Below are 19,797 nucleotides of genomic sequence, written 5' to 3'. Positions count from 1 at the left end.
AGAAAGTGAATGGGTGGCATACAGGGATGTTGTAGTAGAAACAGCAAGGGAATGCCTAGGAACAACTGTGTGTAAAGATGGGGAAAAGGCGAACATCTTGGTGGAATGATGAAGTGAGAGCAGGTTTTAATCGTAAAAAGAAGCCTTATCAGAAATGGCTCCAAACAAGGGCCGAGGCAGACAGGGATTTGTACGTAGATGAAAGAAACAGAGCGAAACAAATAGTTATTGAATTCAAAAAGAAGTCATGGGAAGATTTTGGCAATAACCTGGAAAGGCTAGGTCAGGCAGCAGGGAAACCTTTCTGGACTCTAATAAAGAATCTTAGGAAGGGAGGGAAAAAGGAAATGAACAGTGTTTTGAGTAATTCAGGTGAATTCATAATAGATCCAAGGGCATCATTGGAGAGGTGCAGGGAATATTTTGAACATTTTCTCAATGTAAAAGGAAATCATCCTGGTGGTCTTGCGAACAGCCAAGCTCTCGGGGAGGAGGAAAATGTTGGTGAAATAACGCTTGAGAAAGTGGAAAGGATGGTAAATAAACTCCATTGTAATAAAGCAGCAGGAAGAGATTAAATTAGACCTGAAATGGTAAAGTATATTGGGAAGGCAGGGATGAAATGGCTTCATAGAGTTGTAAGATTAGCATGGAGTGTTGGTAAGGTACCTTCAGATTGGACAAAAGCAGTAATTGCACCTATATATAAGCAAGGGAACAGGAAGGATTGCAACAACTATCGAGGTATCTCATTGATTAGTATACCAGGCAAGGTATTCACTGGCATCTTGGAAGGTAGGGTGCGAGCAGTTGTTGAGAGGAAGTTGGATGAAAACCAGTGTGGTTTCAGACCACAGAGAGGCTGTCAGGATCAGATTTTCAGTATGCGCCAGGTAATTGAAAAATGCTACGAGAGGAATAGGCAGTTGTGTTTATGTTTCGTAGATCTAGAGAAAGCACATGACAGGGTACCGAGGGAAAAGATGTTCGCTATATTGGGGGACTATGGAATTAAAGGTAGATTATTAAAATCAATCAAAGGCATTCATGTTGACAATTGGGCTTCAGTAAGAATTGATGGTAGAATGAGTTCTTGGTTCAGGGTACTTACAGGGGTTAGACAAGGCTGTAATATTTCACCTTTGCTGTTCGTAGTTTACATGGATCATCTGCTGAAAGGTATAAAATGGCAGGGAGGGATTCAGTTAGGTAGAAACGTAGTAAGCAGTCTGGCCTATGCTGACGACTTGGTCTTAATGGCAGATTGTGCTGAAAGCCTGCAGTCTAATATCTTGTAACTTGAAAATAGGTGTAATGAGTATGGTATGAAAATTAGCCTCTCGAAGACTAAATTGATGTCAGTAGGTAAGAAATTCAACAGAATTGAATGTCAGATTGGTGATACAAAGCTAGAACAGGTCGATAATTTCAAGTATTTAGGTTGTGTGTTCTCCCAGGATGGTAATATAGTAAGTGAGATTGAATCAAGGTGTCGTAAAGCTAACGCAGTGAGCTCTCAGTTGCGATCAACAGTATTCTGTAAGGAGGAAGTCAGCTCCCAGACGAAACTATCTTTACATCGGTCTGCTTTACGGGAGCGAAAGCTGGGTGGACTCAGGATATATCTTATTCATAAGTTAGAAGTAACAGACATGAAGGTAGCAAGAATGATTGCCGGTATAAACAGGTGGGAACAATGGCAGAAGGGTACTCAGAATGAGGAGAAAAAGGCTAATTTGGGAATGAACTTGATGGATGAAGCTGTACACATAAACCGGCTTCGGTGGTGGGGTCATGTGAGGCGAATGGAGGAGAATAGGTTACCTAGGAGAATAATGGACTCTGTTATGGAGGGTAAGAGAAGTAGAGATAGACGAAGACAACGATGGTTAAACTCAGTTTCTAACAATTTAAAGATAAGAGGTATAGAACTAAATGAGGTCACAACACTATTTGCAAATCGAGGATTGTGGCGACGTTTAGTAAATTCACAAAGGCTTGCAGACTGAATGCTGAAAGGCTTAACAGTCTATAATGATAATGTATGTATGTATGTATGTATGTATGTATGTATGTATGTATGTATGTATGTATGTATGTATGTAAAAGAAATCCTGCGGGACAAAATTCCGGCACCTCAGTGTCATCGAAAACTGTAAAGTAGTTAGAAGCAAATAACATTATTATTATTATTATTATTAATAATAATATTAGATGGATCACGGAACTTAAAGAAGACATGAGAGAGTTGCATATTACAATAGAAGATTTAAAATACAAAACCAATACACTCAAAATATTGAAAGATAAACACACTAGACTACAGACAAAAATGAATAAGCAGAGAATAGGACGAGTGATTCCAGAAGCAGAAAGAAAATTACGTTCAGAAAGGATGAAACAGTATTGGGCTGACAAAAAGAAGAAATACCTCCATAAACCTGACTTAAGTAGTCCTATGTTGTCTAAAAAGTTAAAATAAATAAATAAAACATGTATAAGCTTCCTGTGCATACATCTGTCATAGTTATTCACTGAATTCCTTACACAGACCAGGACCCTTGTGTAATCGTTGTATAGCAGAGAGTGACAAAAAAAAAAAAACAACGAATGATCAGTTTATTTTAGTGGCATTTACTGTCTGGAGTAATAAAAGCATGTTGAAATATCCAACTTATCCATTAAGCACACATTGACAGAACGGAAAATAATGTTCATGGTCTCCATGATATTTTTAACATAGAAGGCATACGGTAGAACATTTAGAGGTTATGGAGGCTGGAATCATTTGTAAAATAAAACATTTTAAAAGGTGGAGTGACTCATTTCTCCTAGATGATGGAATTTTTAAACTTGAATATTGATTTATGAAAGAGAATACTGGAATTGTTATTAACACAGAAGGAGAGATCCTAGAGGTGGCTCTATATTTTGTGAACTTCAAATTGTCACAGCACTGTGGACATGAGCACAAAATAAGGATAGCAATTATTATCAGTGACATAATTATTGCTAGTGAGAATAATATTCTACTGAAATATCTGTTCTATCCTTGTTTATTCGAGCATCTATTCTCATGCGGCTTCTTGAAAGGTTTTGCTCCTGGATAACCAACAAAAGTAATCATTAAGGTGGTGTTTAAACCAGTGACTGGATGCAGCATTTTACAGCAAAGTCCAAAAACTAACCAAGGAAGAAGGTGATGACTGTGAAGAAATTCATCAGTGAACTGCAGGAAGAGATTCTTACGGCTTGGAATGAGTGTGTGTGCAGAATAGTAATCAAATGCGTATATCACATTTATTAGTAAGAAAAATATTCAATGCTTACACAGGATTTATACAATGTATTAACTAACTATACAAGTATTAACCAAGTGCATAACTATTTTTTATGATTAAGACTGATGGAGTGAAGTAATTGAAGAATGGGGAATGAAAATTAACTAGGAAAAGAACAAAACTGTCATTCTTACAAAATCAAGAAATGTAAGAGGAGGTGTAACAGTTAAAGGGGAACTACCAGAGGTAGGAAAAACATTTCAGTATCTTAAGAGTGTGATACCAGAAGGTGAAAGAATGATGGAGGTGGTAAGCAGAACAGTGCAATTAGCTGGTGGGTTCTACCTCAGTGATAAGTGGCTGTTATGAAGTAAGGAAGTGCCAGTACAATGCAACAACTACTTTCTACCAATCTTAATGCATTGAGCTGAACTTAGGTAACGACCGAAGCAGAGGAAAGTAAAATCCAGGAAAGTGAGATGAAATTCCTAAGAGGTACCTATGCTGGCCAAGACAAGATGGGACTGAATAAAAAACACAATAATATGTGAATGCTAGGTGTATGCAGAGTGAAAGATATAGTGGAACGATCAAGACAGGTGGTATGGGTAATGGCAAGGATGGGATGTATGAAGATCTAAGTCGATGCCTGAACTGGAAATTAAAGGGAAAGAGCAGGAAACAATGGAAAGCAAGACCTAAGGAAGATAGTGGCAAACTTTCAAGACTTCTTTGATGAACAATGGTAGAAAGACAAGCAGAAATGGAGATCATGATCCACAGCATAATCCAAGATCAAATCATACAGAATGAATGATGATGATGATGATGATGATGATGATGATGATGATATTCGTAAATTTCTAAAAAAAATTGGCATTTTATAACACAACCCAGCATTTTAAAACTTTCTTTTTGCGGCAAGAGGTGTGATAGGTGAACTTAACTAATTTTGGGTCGCTGAACACGAATCTGTTGTCCGTTTCTACATATCACGTCACGTTTTCACAAAATAGGTATATCAAAATAAGAGATAGACCTGAATATTGCATATAAAAAGTGCTGAAAAATGTTGATAATTTTGGAAATATTTCTAATTTTTGTACTATTATATATATTTTGAAATAGTTGAATATTGAATTATTACATACAATGAATAATTATTGAGTATAAAATTACAATGATCTATTTAGCATTTATTGTAATATAATCCTGATTTACACAAAACACAAACAAACAACTCTGAGGAAATGAAAGCAATTTATTTTGACAATGAAACGTGATTTACAAGCAAACAATGTAACTTTCATTCAGTATCTTTATGAATTCATCAATGTGAACACAAACTTGAACAGTCCTAGATGTCCCCTGGGAATGAATGCTTGGCTGCCCAGCGTCTGACTGCATCAAGTTTGTCTTCTCTTTTCAAACACCAACCGTAGTCAGCCATCATTGGTTCATCCCACCTCCCCTGTTATCTTCTTTCTGCCTCCTTGATGTCCTGGTGGAACCTCTCTCCCATCTCTTCACTAACAGCCCCAAGATTTTCTGGAAAGTGATTGAGATGAGAATGAAAAAAAGTGCAGCTTCAGACTCATTCTACACCCCAACTCTTTCATATCGTCCAACATCGTTTTCACTATTGTTTTGTATTGTTCATCCTTTACATGTCCTAGGAACATCATTATGATGTCTCTTATTGCATTCCATGCAGCAAGTTTTACAGCATTCATCGTCTGTTCAAAGTTTGTGTCTTTCAGAAGCTTTCTCATTTGTGGTCCCTTAAAAATGCCTACCTTGACTTTTGCATCACATAAATGTGGAAATTTGCTTGCAGTGTACTTGAAACAGGGGCTACTTTTGTCCAAGGCCTTAACGAACTGCTTCATGATTCCCTGATTCCCATGTTGATGTGTAGTGGTGGCAAATGATTTTTTTGTGGCTCAACCAAGGCATCATTTGCAACATTTTTCACACCAGGTGTCAAAACTTGTCTCTTGGGAAAGGAAGGTGTAGACCAGTTGTTTGTTCCTAGCTCTGCTGTCCCATTCACATAAATAACAAGGGAATTTAATGTAGCCTGCTTTTTGTCCTAATAGAATACCACATACCTTCAAGTCACTACACACATCCCACCGGTGCTCTTGATATTTGATTTTATCTAAAACAGTTTGCATTGTGATATAATTTTCTTTTAGTGAAATGGAATGTGCCACAGGAATCGAAGCTAGAATGTTTCTGTTATGAAGTAGTACAGCCTTTAAGCAAACCACGGCCACTCTAACAACAGCTGATTTGCTGTTATCACAAATCGGCACTGTGCCGCAATGACACATTTTCAGACAGTAAATGGCAAATAACATGAAAACTAGATGTGATACAACAGAACCAATGTCATTTCTGAAATCAGGAGACCTTATTTAGTTAAAATCACGTATCAAATGCTTTGCCGCAAAAATCATGCTGGTAGTGTAATTTCAACAAAGGTGACGGCTATATACTGAGTAGATCATGGCTACCCTCCATAGTTAACTCCTCAACATCTTTCTCCGTGACTCTGGGGCCCTAGAATGAACTGTTTTTCTAACAGGGTCTCTCTATCTTGAGTCTGGTTACTATGAGTGACGGTTGCCATTGTGCTTTGTTATTGCTCTGAAGACGATCCTGATTGCAGGATCGAAAAGCGTCAGCTGGTATTTAATATTACACAACCTGATTTCCCCAAATAATTATCATAATGTCAAGGAGAATATGTTTTAAATTAATTGAGCACTGGATTTGTAACTGCTGTAATTTAAAAGCCATGTTTAAAAGTATGGCCTTTAATTATTAGTTCAGGGTTTAGCTTTTTGATAGAATAATTCATCTTATCTGCATGAATTGTTGGCAACCATGATGACTGTGTGTTCCTGTCTTACTTTTGCTGACTTCCATAACTTTTTCTATCTGAGTGCCAGTTTTCATACAAAAATACAGTCATTTCTGCTACTTCTGGTTCTACTTTTCAGAATACCAACCATTGTCTTTCGTATAAAACTTAGAAAATTCCTACTGATCTGAATTGTATTATTTAATTAGGATTTTACATGGAATCCCAAAGATGAAAGATATCTGTGCTGTGGAATGTGGATTCAATGTATTCCAAAGAGCACAGGTACTCTCAACCTCAAAAATCAATGCCAATGGAGAACCAGAGGAAGTTTTAGTTCAGTACCTGGATCATGGGAAGTGGGAAGAAGTTAAGGTAAGTAGTCTGCCACTATATGTTCTTGATTGCATCAAATATATTTTTATCACAGAATACAGGCACCATGGGCAAGTCTTAGGAAGAGGAAAATTTACTTGATTTATGTGCACAGAGACCCAGTAGACTTACACGTGATGGTATAGAACAACATAAAGAAACAAATATTTCAGCGTTATGACACATCAATACCTTTATTTATTTTATTTAAATTTTGTGGCGTACATTGGATCACTAGTCAATTGCACAAAGGATTTTTTTAAATTTCCTGTAAGCCCAATATTACTTCTCCCTTTCTTCGATTGAAAACACCCCCCATTAGAACTTTTATTGATCTTGGTCTCACAATGTTTACGAATAGCCGAGCGCTGCGTGTGCCATGCTGCCGCTCAGAGAATTGCGCACTGTTTTCTTTTGACTGATTTTCATTTTACTTCTTCTGAGTTTTACAGTGTCTACCCCCTTTCATTTATATCGCCTCTTCTACTGATCCGGAGTGTACTTAATCTTTTCCTTTTCCTATGCATTGCTTTTCATGTTTTAATCGGCTGACGATGACCTGGACTAGGGTTGAAACCGGTAACATTTCTAATTATTAAATGGGAGTGTAATTTACTACATTTCTTATTCTTTTGTAGTGAATAGGTTGAATCTATTTATCAATTATTTCAATTTTAACCGTACGACATACGCAATGAAAACATGCATCGAAATCATGCAGTACATCTCTGTTTCATAGTTAAGAAATGTCCGCCTCTATAGCATAGGCCTACTGCAGCTCTTATGTCACACAAATAGGTGAGTAGCTTCCTTTTCGACCTGCACATTGCAAGCATGCATCAGTCATGCTGTATGTCTGTGTTTGTAGTTAATAATGTCCGCCAGTATAAAGGTTAGCACAATTAGCTACTGTTGTCTGGAGTCTGAGTTCGATTCCCGGTACCGTACTGCCAGAGATTTACAAAGGGCAGGAAGGTTGATATGCGGTACAATCGGTACGTGTAACTTCCCTCCACTGGGGGTGTGTCTAAAAAGAGCTGCACCACCTCAGGATGAGGAAACTAGTTTACTTCAATTGAGAAATGTTCACGGTTATTGCTATTTATATAGCAGGCAAGATCATTAAGAAAGTGATTGTTTAATATCTCATAACTTGAGCCAATATAGGTATTTTTTGGTAAGAATTTAGTTTAAAATGTGATGAAAGCTATCCAGTTATAATGATTGTTTTACTCGCCAATGTACCTAACAAATAATAATCATTTTATGTCCCCACGTACTTTAAACGATTTGGATGAGAAAGAAATTCCACCTGTCAATACTGTTTATTGTAAATGTAGACGTACATCAGTACCGGTTTCGACTCTATTCGGTCATCATCAGCTGACAACTCATAATATTACATCTATTAAACATTGCTTTGTGTTACATATCTAAAAAGATGTCGTCATCCATTAGCACATCTGGATGTCTAATGGGGATTTGAGTTAGATGTTATCGTCTTTTCATTTGTGATTCCATGAAATTAAAATTGTTTTTGAGATTAAAATATTGTAGTAAAAAACCTTAACCTAAGCTTAAAACTAATTGTACGTGCACATTAAACATATTAAAAACACTGAAAACATATATATATAAAACTCTTGGTGAATTTAAAAGTTCATGTCTTGCGTATTCCTTCTTCAGACTTCCTCGTTAGGGTCTTGTGTGCCTGTGTTTATGTTGATTGGTTTTTAAATTCGTAAACAGTGGTGTAGGTTCTTGAGAATATTCTATTTGACTAAAAGATGTCTTCATGTATGCTTGTAATAAAAACCCAAGTTATTAAATGGTCCAGTATTTGGGAAAGAGACAATATGTGGCTCTGTTGTAAACTTGTTTTCAAAAGTTAGAAGCAGATGATGAAGTCTTGGTTTCCTGGATGTGGTTCAATATAGATTTTTGGTGGTAAATTCTTCCTTGTCTGTATTTGTGTACTGGTGCTGTAGTTATCTGTGAAAGATAAACTGATATGAGTAATGTGTTGTAAGTTTCGAAGGAATGCCTGAAGTTGTGTGCAAAGGTGAATTTGTACTTACTGCTGCTGCTGCTGCTGTTGTTGTTGTTGTTGTTGTTGTGGTTGGGTGACGTTCTGTTTGAGAGCTCACTGCGTAATGCTATGTGTTCACGTGAGACTTATGCTTGCTGTAGTAGGGTTATGGATGGAGGGGAAGGGGGAGTGGCTATTGTGGGGGTAGGGCTGGAGCTAGGCTTGTCATTCTTCGGTTTATTGGAGCATGCTTTGTTCTGTTTATTTACTATTTTGAGGTAAACATTCTTTAGGACGGGAATAACTTTGTTGAAAATGAATCTGTTTTTCTCCGAAAGTTAATTTATATTGTAGGATTAGCGTATTGGTCAAGGGAAATGTTGAAATCTTCAGTTATGTTAAGCAGGGGGCCCTTAGAATTTATGTTTAATATTTTCATATCATTCTCGATGTCCGTAAACCTGTGTTTGAATTCTTCGATATGCTAACCTGTTGATGAAAAGTGGTTATGTTTTATTGCATTTAAATGTTCGTTGTAGCGGATTATGAAGTTTCTACCTGTACGTCCAATATAACTTGTTTTGCAGTTGTTGCATTTAATACGGTAAACTCATGGTTGGTTAAATTTATTGTTGTTAACTGTTTTGGCGTTATGTATAATGTTGGTGCTGTTGTGCCTGGTTTTATATGCTATTTTCAGATCGTACTTTTTAAAAACATTAGTTATGGAGTATAAGTGTGTATTGTTAAAGGTAAATAAGGCATAATCTTTCTTGGGTTTGTCTTTTTTTGCTAATTTGGTTTTGGGATGAAATTTAATCTTATGAATGATTGTATTGACCATTTCTTTACTGTATCCATTGTATTTAGCTATATCGTGGATTAGTTGTAGTTCTTTTATTTATTTATCGATCTGGCCATCTGTGGGCCATGCTTACACAATCTTCCTTCTGTCACGCAGGCTGATACCCTTCTCTTTACACTCTCGCTAAAGATTCTTGAGTCTTTGACTTCTTCTTGCTCGCTCTTCCACCGAGATATTCTGTGACTTCGCATGTTGCTCTTCAGATGCATCCCTCATTCCCGCAACCTTCTTCCTAATGATGTCCTTTCTTTTATATCCTCTTCCTTGATACCTATTTCTTCCAAGTCATTGCGCACCTTTGTAAGCCATCCCGGTTGTTTTTTCCACTTTTCCTGCAGAAGAAGTATCCTGTTGGCCAATCTCTCAGGGTTCATTCTTTTGATATGCTCATAAAATGTCAGTCTCCTTTTCCTCATAACAGTTGTGATTCTTTCTACTGTCTTGTAGAGCTCCAAATTCCATCTTAACCGAAATGTGTTTGGATCACTCGTCGACTTTCTTGGGCCTAAGATTTTTTGTAAGAATCTTCTTTCTCTTTTTTCAAGCACTGGGTCGGCTATCCTCGTCAAGGTTTCTGCTCCATAAAAGCACTCCGTTCTAACCAATGTGCAGAAATGTTTTAACTTGGCCTGAATTGAGAGGGACTTGGACTTATAGATGTCATGACATACTCTGAATTCCAACTCCATCTTTCTCACCCTCTCCTTTAATCCCTCCTTTTCATCTCCATTGGGGGTGACTATCTCTCCCAGGTATTTAAATTTTTGCACACGCTGGATATCCCCATACAGTGTAACAAGTCTGTCCATGTCACTTTTTTATTTATTTTTTTATTATTATATAGAATCCATGAATGCTGTTTTTTCGAAGGAGATTCTTAACCCTGTTTTGACTGCAACATTTTGTAGTTCTTCAACTTGTGTCTTGGCTGTTTGACGGTTGTCTGTAATAAGAATGACGTCGTCTGCGAAGGCAAGGCATTTCAACATGATCGCATTTTTTCCACAACCTACCTTTACTCCATTCTTCATTCCATTTTCAGTCATTCTCAACCTCCATTCCCCAATAACTTTTTGTAAAATGCAAGTAAAGAGTAGTGGAGAAAGGCTGTCTCCTTGCCTCAAACCCATTTTTATCTTAAACGGATTTGAGAGTTCGCCCATAAATTTGACTTGAGAAAAGGTGTTTGTAAGAGATTGTCGAATTATGGCCAGAGATTTCTCATCCACTCCAAACTCCTGCAGAACGTTCATGAGCACTCCACGGTCTATGGAATCATATGCCTTTTTGAAATCAATGAAGGTTATGATTGTCCTCTTCTGATTTCTCATTGATTTTAGGATATAAATCTGCTCAGCACTTAAACACCCTTTGCTGAACCCGGCCTGGTATTCACCAGTTTGTTTATCTAGATGTGCTTCAAGCATCCGCTGCAATGCTTTGGATAGGATTTTGTATGCTATAGAAAGAAAGGAGATATCTCTGTAGTTGTTGACGTTAGTTTGGTCCCCTTTTTTGTGTAAAGGATGAATGAGTTCATTCTTCCAATCACATGGTATTTCTTCTTTTTCCCAAATAAAAGCGACTTATTCCTCTAGTTTTTCCACTGTAATTTCACTTGCAAATTTGAATAACTGCAGTAAATTGAATCTTTCCCAGGAGCTTTGTTGTTTTTTAGTTGCTTAATGAGGTCCCTAATTTCTTCCTTATTTGGTGGTAATGAATCCTTCAAATTGAATTGAGGCTCTCCAAACAGCAATCCATCTTCTGGAGGTTCACACTTTATAAGTTTCTGGAAATAGTTGGCCAGATACTTGCAATTGTTCTTGTCACCAATAATGAGTTTCCCTTGCTCACTTTTAAAACATAGATTACCAGGAGATAATTTTTTTATTTTGTTTTTAAACCTTGTATAGAAATTTCTTGTGTTGTTTCTCTTGAAATCTTCTTCTATGTTGTGCAGCTGTTCTTTCTCGTACTTTCTCTTCTCATGCCGAAAAATTTTTGCTGTGTATTTCCGTTGTTCCTTGAAGTCTTCTAAATTCCTGTGATTAGTACACCATTTATTTATTTATTTATTTATTTATTTATTTATTTATTTGGGAAACCAGAACAGCGAGAAGCCGAAATACAGAGTTCCGCAAAGAAAAATTATATTTACAGTGGAGTAGCACAAGGCAACATAAAAAAAATAAGTGGAAGAACAATGAGGAAATAACATCTAATGATAAAAATAGAGAAAAAAATTAAGAACTAACAAAATAACTGTAGAGACACAACAATTAAGAACAAAATATAAAGGCAAAAGAAACAACGAGGAAAATTGAAGATTGACTGTAAAACGAAGAGAAGAAATTATAGCTAGGCACAGTAAGATAAATACAGATAAAACACATAAGTAATGGTATAGTATAGTAAAAAATAAATTGATAAATAAATGAATATTACATTATGTACAAAAGAGAAAACAGCAAAGAGAAGAGAAAAAGGAATATGAAGAAAATGAACTAGGTTAAGTTTAGGAAGAAACGATTAAAGAGGCATACGAAGAAAAAACGTCGAAGTTCCTGTCAGAAGATAAAGAGTTAAGGAGAGTATGTATGGAGATAAATAAACTTCTTTGAACGAGAGAGAGGTGGGAATATGTAATATGAAGGGGCGGATTAGTCCTGGTTTTGCGAGTTGGAACATGTAAGGAAAAGAAGGATGCAGGTTCGGGGGAATGAAAATAAACCGTTGACAGCGTTATATAGGAATCTAAGGTCAGCTACTTTCCTGCGACTAGATAATGGGTGAAGGTTTAACTTATCCATTATCTGATTACTGCTCAAGTTTTGACAATCAGATGCTCTGGCTCTATCAATGGCACAGAAGAATGACTGCGCGCGGTCAATGTGATTCATGTGTGGATTTACATTTCAAAGATAGTTCTTCCATCTTCTTCACCATTGGGATCCAAATTCCTCCTCCGCTGCTGAAACTGTTGACTATCTTCGTGAATGCTTTTTATTACTATCCCAAAAAGCAAGAATGCCTCTTCCGCCAGTTCCACCGTACCAATGATCTTCCTCTCCGCCTTCACGGCCGTTGAGGTCTTCACTCGTAACCCTAAGCTGGGACCCTCACCAGATGATACACACCGGACCATTGTGCTCTGGGGCGCACATAGGCAGGCGTGCCACTCCCTGGGCAGGGCCGCCTCCGAAGAGGGTCCCTACCTGCTACCTAAAGTTGTAGTTCATTATTTAGATCTTCTCTTGTCATCAGTATGTTGAAGGCTCTGTACACCATACTGTAGTAAGCTGCTCTTTTATATGTGTTGGGGTGGATGGAATCGATTTTTATGGTATTTCAGGTATGTGTAGGTTTTCTGTAGATTTTGTAAGATAAATGGTTTTCATGTCTAGTTATTGTTAGGTCCAAGAAATGTAAGGTGCAGTTGTTTTCGATCTCTTTAGTGATTTTTATCTGGGGGTCCAATGTGTTGAGTTTGTCTAATATGGTGTTTGTGTCTGTGGATCTGTTATTGGTGATTACAAAAATATCGTCAACAAATCTGCAACAGAGGAATATGTTTTCTATTTTACTGATTGATGTATATTCTTGGTGATCTATATGAATTTCAGCTAGTATCCCAGAGGCAGGAGATCCCATAGGTAGGCCTCGTTGCTGGTATATGGTATCATGGAATTTAAAATAATTATTATTGTTGGCAAATTGAAGTAGATTCATGAATTCTTCTATTTCTAGGGTGCTCAGATTGCTGTAGTTTTTTAAGGTTGGATTCGATTATTTCTGATGTTTGTTTAGTGGGAATGTTTGGATATATGTTTGTTATATCAAATGAAGCAAGAGTATGGTGTTGTTCAATCTTTAGTTCTATTGCAAAATTCCATTGAGTTTTGTACTGTTTTATTTGCTAAAAGTGAGTAATGATTTTTAAGGAATTTCTGAAGGAATTGCAAAAGTTTATAGGTTGGGCTAGCTCTGTAATTTATGATTGGTCTCATGGGTAGGTTTCCTTTATGTATTTTAGGGTAGGCCTGACAGTCGGTAGTTGAGGGTTCATTGTTATGAGTTTTGCGGATTCTGTTTTGGTGAGAAGAAAGTGTATGTTCTTAAGTAGATTTACGAGGTTCCTTTATATGTTGTTGGTTGGATCTTTACGTTTGATTAAAAAGGTGTTGTCTTGGAAACATTCTTTGGTCTTTGCTATGTATTCGTTCTTGTCAATAATGACGTGGTGTTACCTTTGTCGACTTTCGTTATTAGTAAATTATGTAACCGATACTTCAGCGGCTACACCAAACACAGTAAAGAGAGGAAAGTAAGTGCAATTACACAGTGCCTAAGACACTACACACACAATAAAACATCTGATGAACTACGCGGAACTCCGCCGATAACAACACTGGGAAATATCAGTATGGGCAACTTGACGATAATAAACAGAAACGTGGATAGGAGCTGGGAACCTACCAAGGGCATGGAGATGGCTTAGGTTGCAGTTTCAGGAAAATCAACCGTGATCCTTGATTTTCGAAATATATTATTTACAAATGGACTTTACAAAAGTATTCCGAACAAATTCAGCCATGTGAAAAGTATCGATACACAGTTTGTAAAATACAAATTGACTACGGCTTCAAACCATCAATTATGTTACTTACAATCAAATGACGTCTCCTTCATTAAGTCAACTACATACAAATTTATCATTGTAACTTATTAGAGTTTTAATTATTTCAGAAACATCTCTTCCAACATATTTTATAATAATCTTTAACCAAGTACCGGTACCTGGTAAAAAATAAGGTTTTCAAGAGTAAATAAGCTTCTATATAAGAAAAATTAGACATGAGTACATAGATTTGATGTGCAACAGGTTCTGAAGAATAGGCAGTAAGCAGATACAAGACATAGACAGAGAATAAGCAACATACAGTGATGCTTTAGTAGAAATGTTTTGGATCACTTATGTGTAAAAATGTGTAAAAGTGCACATCTTAGGGGCAGGATACAGGCTAAGCAGCTTGTAAAAATTCAAGAAAGACATACAAGAAGCATCTCTTACCCTATCAGAGACCAATTTATTTTTCTTCCCCAACAATAAATTCAGGTGTATAATTCTAATAGGTAAGAAGGTTGTATTATAAATATGACAATATTTTATTACCTGATTCATAAGAAAAAGCATTTTTAGCATGTGACCTTGATGCTCATGCTGGTCGTACACTTGTACAAAATTTAGATAACTGGAAACGTATGAAAGAAATATCCATAATAATTTTGTATATTTACTACTGTACTACTTTGCTTCTTACTAAGTTAGGGTCTGTCCTGATGATCTTCCATCATTATTTCACCCTCTACTGGGTGCGATAAACAACAAAACAGGGCACGCAGAAACCTAAGTCACATTTCTTGCCTTTCGTGCGTCCAACACTACTGCACATTTCTCTTGCACATCATCTCCTCTTGTTCCCTGGAACTGGTTCAACAAAGAGATCTATGTTATTATACTAAATATCTGAGGTCACACGGCTACCAGTCTTAGAACTTGCTGTGAATCTAGGACCAAGGGAAAGGTTCTGATACCGTGACACGTATGTCTATCTCGCCTGAAATCCAGCTGGGAAATATCTGCACCTACACTTGTACTCCTCATTAGTATCCAAGCATTATTCAGTGATACATCGATAGTCCAAGTGAATATTGGCCACCGCCATTTCTTACCTCTTATTCCACATCTGTAATTGCCAATATTTTCATCCATTTGATTCACTCCACCCATAAGAGTGTTATACTTAGTGGTAAGGTTAAGTCATGGCACTTCGATTCTCCATTTTGCAGCATGAGAATACCTGTCCGCTGATGACAATGGAAATATGCCGTCGTGCTTTCATCATAATATATATCTTGCACAACGTGGCTGTTATCGTCTTCTAACAGTTCAATAAAGGGCCTAAACTTAAACAGTTTGTCATTTTCGTCTGGTAGGTTATTGTCAGCGCAGTGCAAAAATCTGATCATTTCAATAAATCGATTCATACGTGTACCATTGTACACCATTGTATTCCTCATACCATCATCAGAGTCCCAAAAGCACTTTTTTGCAGGCCAGTTATTATAATTGGAAATAATAAGAATGCCGATGAAGCTCTTCATTTCCTCTGTACTCACTTTTTAATCCTGCATATTCTTCCATAGGATGTACTTTCTTGTCTGATCAACAAGAAATTGAACTACAGTGCTGTCATAGAAAAGTTCAAATAACTGGATGCAACTGAGACTTCTGTAATCACTGAAATCCAGTACTAATGAAATAATATCTCTTTACCTGTTACTTGGGTAGTAAAATAACTAACGATGGCAGAAGTAATGAGAACATCAAATGCAGACTAGTACAAACAAAGAAGGCCTTTCTTAAGAAAAGAAATTGCTCACTTCGAACATTGATATAGGAATTATAAAGATGTTTTTGAAAACTTTCGTCTGGAGCGTGGCGTTGTATGGAAGTGAAACATGGATGATAGCGAGCTCAGAAAGAAAGAGGATATAAGCTTTTGAAATGTGGTGTTGCAGAAAAATGCTGAAGGTGAGATGTATAGATCAAATCACTAATGAAGAGAGGCTGAATTGAATTGGTGAGAGGAGATCTGTTCGGCTAAATTTGACCAGAAGAAGAGATAGAATGATAGGACACATCTTAAGACCCCCAGGACTTGTGCAGTTGGTGTTTGAGGGAAGTAAGAACAGTAGGGATAGACCAAGGTGTGAATATGACAAGCAGATTAGAGCAGATGTAGGATGCTGCAGTTATGTAGAAATGGAAAGCTTAGCACAGGATAGGATGGTGTGGGAAGTTGCATCAAACCAGTCTATGGACTGATAACTAAAACAACAAGAGCTGAAGGAGGTCTTGCCGACTGAAACATGTTCTAATATTATGTATTTATATCTTACTAAGTACTGAATGGTGAAAATATAAAAGATTCCAATTAAAGGAATAAACAGATAGGCTCAAAACAAATACTGCATAAGGTAACAGGTAAGGTAAGGTTTACAGCTATTTTAAGCTACTAGAACTAATTATTGACATTGATTTTTATTTAAATCATAAATGTAAATCATATTCTAAAGATTGTGTTTTTACTAAAATAGTCATAAAATTGTCTGAAAAAGCCATAAATATAGGAAAAACTTACTTGGGTTGTACAAACTGCCATATTATTTTGCTGTTTCCAGTTAGCCTAAAATTTCAAGGCTTACCACCAGAGTATATGTTGATTCTGCTTGTAGCACTCTCTGCAGAGAACACACTGAACCTTTGAGAAGGCTTGCAATACAAGACTGAGTATTATTTCGAAGATTCCTATGAGCTACAGCTTTAAAGGTTGCAAAATCTGTTCTGTGACGATATGGTAATGCTGGTCTTTAATGAGTTTAGTGTCAACTCGGGATCATCCTGCGGTATGTGGCAGTATTACCTGCGACTCTCTGGCCAACAGTCCGTTCGCCAGTATCAACATTAATAGGAATGTTTGTCAATACGGATCGTGATCAAGTTTATATTGTATGAGGCCAGTACCAAACCAGGCAAAATAAGGGAGATTCAACGACTGTGGGCAGAGGAGTTTTTCCTTAGCAGGTTTTGATGAAATCTGTATGTAGGAAATGAAATGCAAATTTATCACAATTGGATAGGGGACTGGCAGAAAAACTGACCTTGTGTTAGGCCCAGCAAGCCAGCAAGGGGAGGAAAATATCAAATCACTTTCAACAGTAAATTCAGCCTCGGATGTAAACAAAAACAAAGACACAGACTTCCTTCTATATATAATTCTGGTAAGGATGATGGTGATAAGTCCGAAGGTAAATTGAATGATTCAGAGAAGAATACTGCTGGACAGAAAAACACATTCAAAATAGCGACATTAAATACTGTAACCCTGACTGCTGAATGTGGGGAGCTTGTAGATTTCTTGGAAGGAAGAAAGATTGAGGTCATAGGACTGAGCGAAACAAAGTGGAAAGGGAAATCTTACAAACTGTACTGGCATGGAAATAAGAAGGAAACAAGGAATGATATGGCAACTACCGGTCAGGTCGATCACATTGCCGTGCAAGGTTCCATTCATTCCATCTTGGATTGGGAATTTCACCTCTCATCATATGCAGAACTCTTTGTACGATAAGAAGTCGCTTATATTCAGCCTGCATACATTTTCTGAATCATAAATACTGAACTTTAAGCAAGATAGATACCCTCTGCACCAGTGTTGTGCATAACATATATTGAGTATTTGACAGAAGACGTAATGGAACGTTAGAATTCACTAGAAGCATCTGGACTTTATATTCAGACCGGCATTTTATACCTTTATCGCTAGGCAATTTTAACATATCTATAAAGTGCAATATTTCAACCATTATTGTAAATAATCAATGTGGTACTATATTTATAGCCTCACTGCAATATGTAAACTTGAACATTTCACTATCTATTGATTATTATCACGATATAATTTTATCTCACATGACATTTCATGCATTTCACTATTTTATATACACATTATCACATTACACATTTTGCTCATTTGATTAATTGTATCAATTTACAACCAAATATTGTTCCTGGATATCAACAAATAAAAAGTGTACCTTATTTAGGCTGATAATGACCTACAGAGAGTCGAAACTAGTCCCCTAATACATTGTAATGTATACATAGGCATTACAATTATTGTATAGTATTGAGTAGGTGAAAGATAAATACTAGGCGTAAACCAAAGATAAAAGTTTGGGAATTTGAAAAACCAGAAAAGAGGTCTAATTACCAGATGAAAATTAAGAGACCAGCTTCCCAAATGTAAAGTAGGAACAATTGAAGAAGAGTAGCTCGGATTTAAGAAACCCTGGTGGACACTGCAGTCAATATTGCTGGGACAGTATTGTGAAAAATTATATAATAGTGAAAATTTAACCTTCTTAGTGAGCGATCCTCAAAAAATGAACAAAACTTGCCAGTGTCGCTCTGAGAGACGCTTTGTTTCTTTATTCTATCAGAGGCTTCTAGACTGAAAATGATGCCCAATCTCTACATGACCATTAAAGAGAGTGCAAGCTACCATGTTCTCTCGAGTGATGTTTAATATTCCTTGATTTTTTTTACATGCGACTCATAAAAGTATGGTGTTGAAGTATAAGATAGGTTGTGTAATAGAGGAGGAAATTAAAGAACTAATGAGTCCACAGAATGTTGAGGAGTCCATGCAGGATTGTCCTGGTCAACATTTAATTCTTCCCAGTCGCTGTTAACATCAACATCATCACTATCACTTGCTAGGTTATGTACAGTCACATTCCACGCAGATAATTCAATGTCTGAGACAAATTCGGCAGTTGATTCGTCATCAAAATCTGAATCACAATCCATGAAGTCCGAGAGGTCATCAATTTACTCGTCGTCATCAGGTATACAGCTGTTTATTTTCACTGTCATTTAATTGTCTTCACTTGTGTGATCGACACTCTTAGTGTACAGTATTTTTCAATATGCTAGTTTTTAGAATTTTGGAATTTTGAAACCTCTGAAGATATTGTCAGAACAAACAAAATGCATTTCTTGGTTCTTGTATTAATTATAGGGTCATGCAGCTTGTATTCGAGGGTTAGTGGGTTCGAACCCCACTATTGGCAGCCCTGAAGATGGTTTTCCGTGGTTTCCCATTTTCACGCCAGGCAAATTCTGGGGCTGTACCTTAATGAAGGCCACGGCCGCTACCATCCCAATCTCCCACCCTTCCGTCGCCGAAAACCTTTGATGTTTTAGTTCGATGTTAACCCATTCCGTTTCAGTGACGGGTACAGCCGTCAAGAGTTCCGCATTCATTAACATACAATGAGGGTACAACCGTCCCCGTGTACTCAAGTCGGAAATACGTCTGTCCGACTACCGATTTCTTTCGATTGAGATTTTGTACTTTACAATTACGTTCCAAAATAGTTCTAGCATGTTAACATGCAAATGTTGTTATTCGAAGGCTATTTTGTCAATGTTTATTTTGCTTCTAAAGCTGGCCGTCTTGTTCATGAAATGAATGCTACCACGGAGCAAGATGACGTGTAAACATCGCGAGGAGTAAGAGGAAAGAATTCTGCTATTTCCCCTTGATAGTGGTGATGAAGATATCTCAGAATTATCTGATAGTAGTTTTAGCATGGATAGTGCATCTGAGAACTGTGACTCCGCTTGTGAAAGTGATAGTGAGGATGAAGATAACCGGACATAACCTCACTGCATCGAGCAATTGAAACTGGAGTTTGGCCAGTAATGTTGCGAAAGTCAATGCGTGTTCAGTTGTTCGGGAGCTAA

General features: G+C 37.0%; 1 protein-coding gene across 4 annotated transcripts in view; it reads left to right on the top strand.

Moving 5' to 3' along the window:
* Nucleotides 1-19,797, top strand: part of LOC136877431 (putative ATP-dependent RNA helicase TDRD12) — an 821,384-nt gene that overhangs the window by 472,330 nt on the left and 329,257 nt on the right. For all 4 annotated transcript variants that reach the window (XM_067151463.2, XM_067151464.2, XM_067151462.2 and 1 more), the window contains one exon: nt 6,360-6,525. In XM_067151463.2, coding sequence (XP_067007564.2) covers nt 6,360-6,525 — 166 coding nt within the window. The remainder of the gene's footprint in view (nt 1-6,359; nt 6,526-19,797) is intronic.

Source organism: Anabrus simplex, chromosome 7, assembly GCF_040414725.1.
Source record: "Anabrus simplex isolate iqAnaSimp1 chromosome 7, ASM4041472v1, whole genome shotgun sequence".
NCBI lineage: Eukaryota > Metazoa > Arthropoda > Insecta > Orthoptera > Tettigoniidae > Anabrus > Anabrus simplex.
Note: the sequence above shows the minus strand (reverse complement) of the source record. Positions and strands in the feature narration are given on the sequence as shown.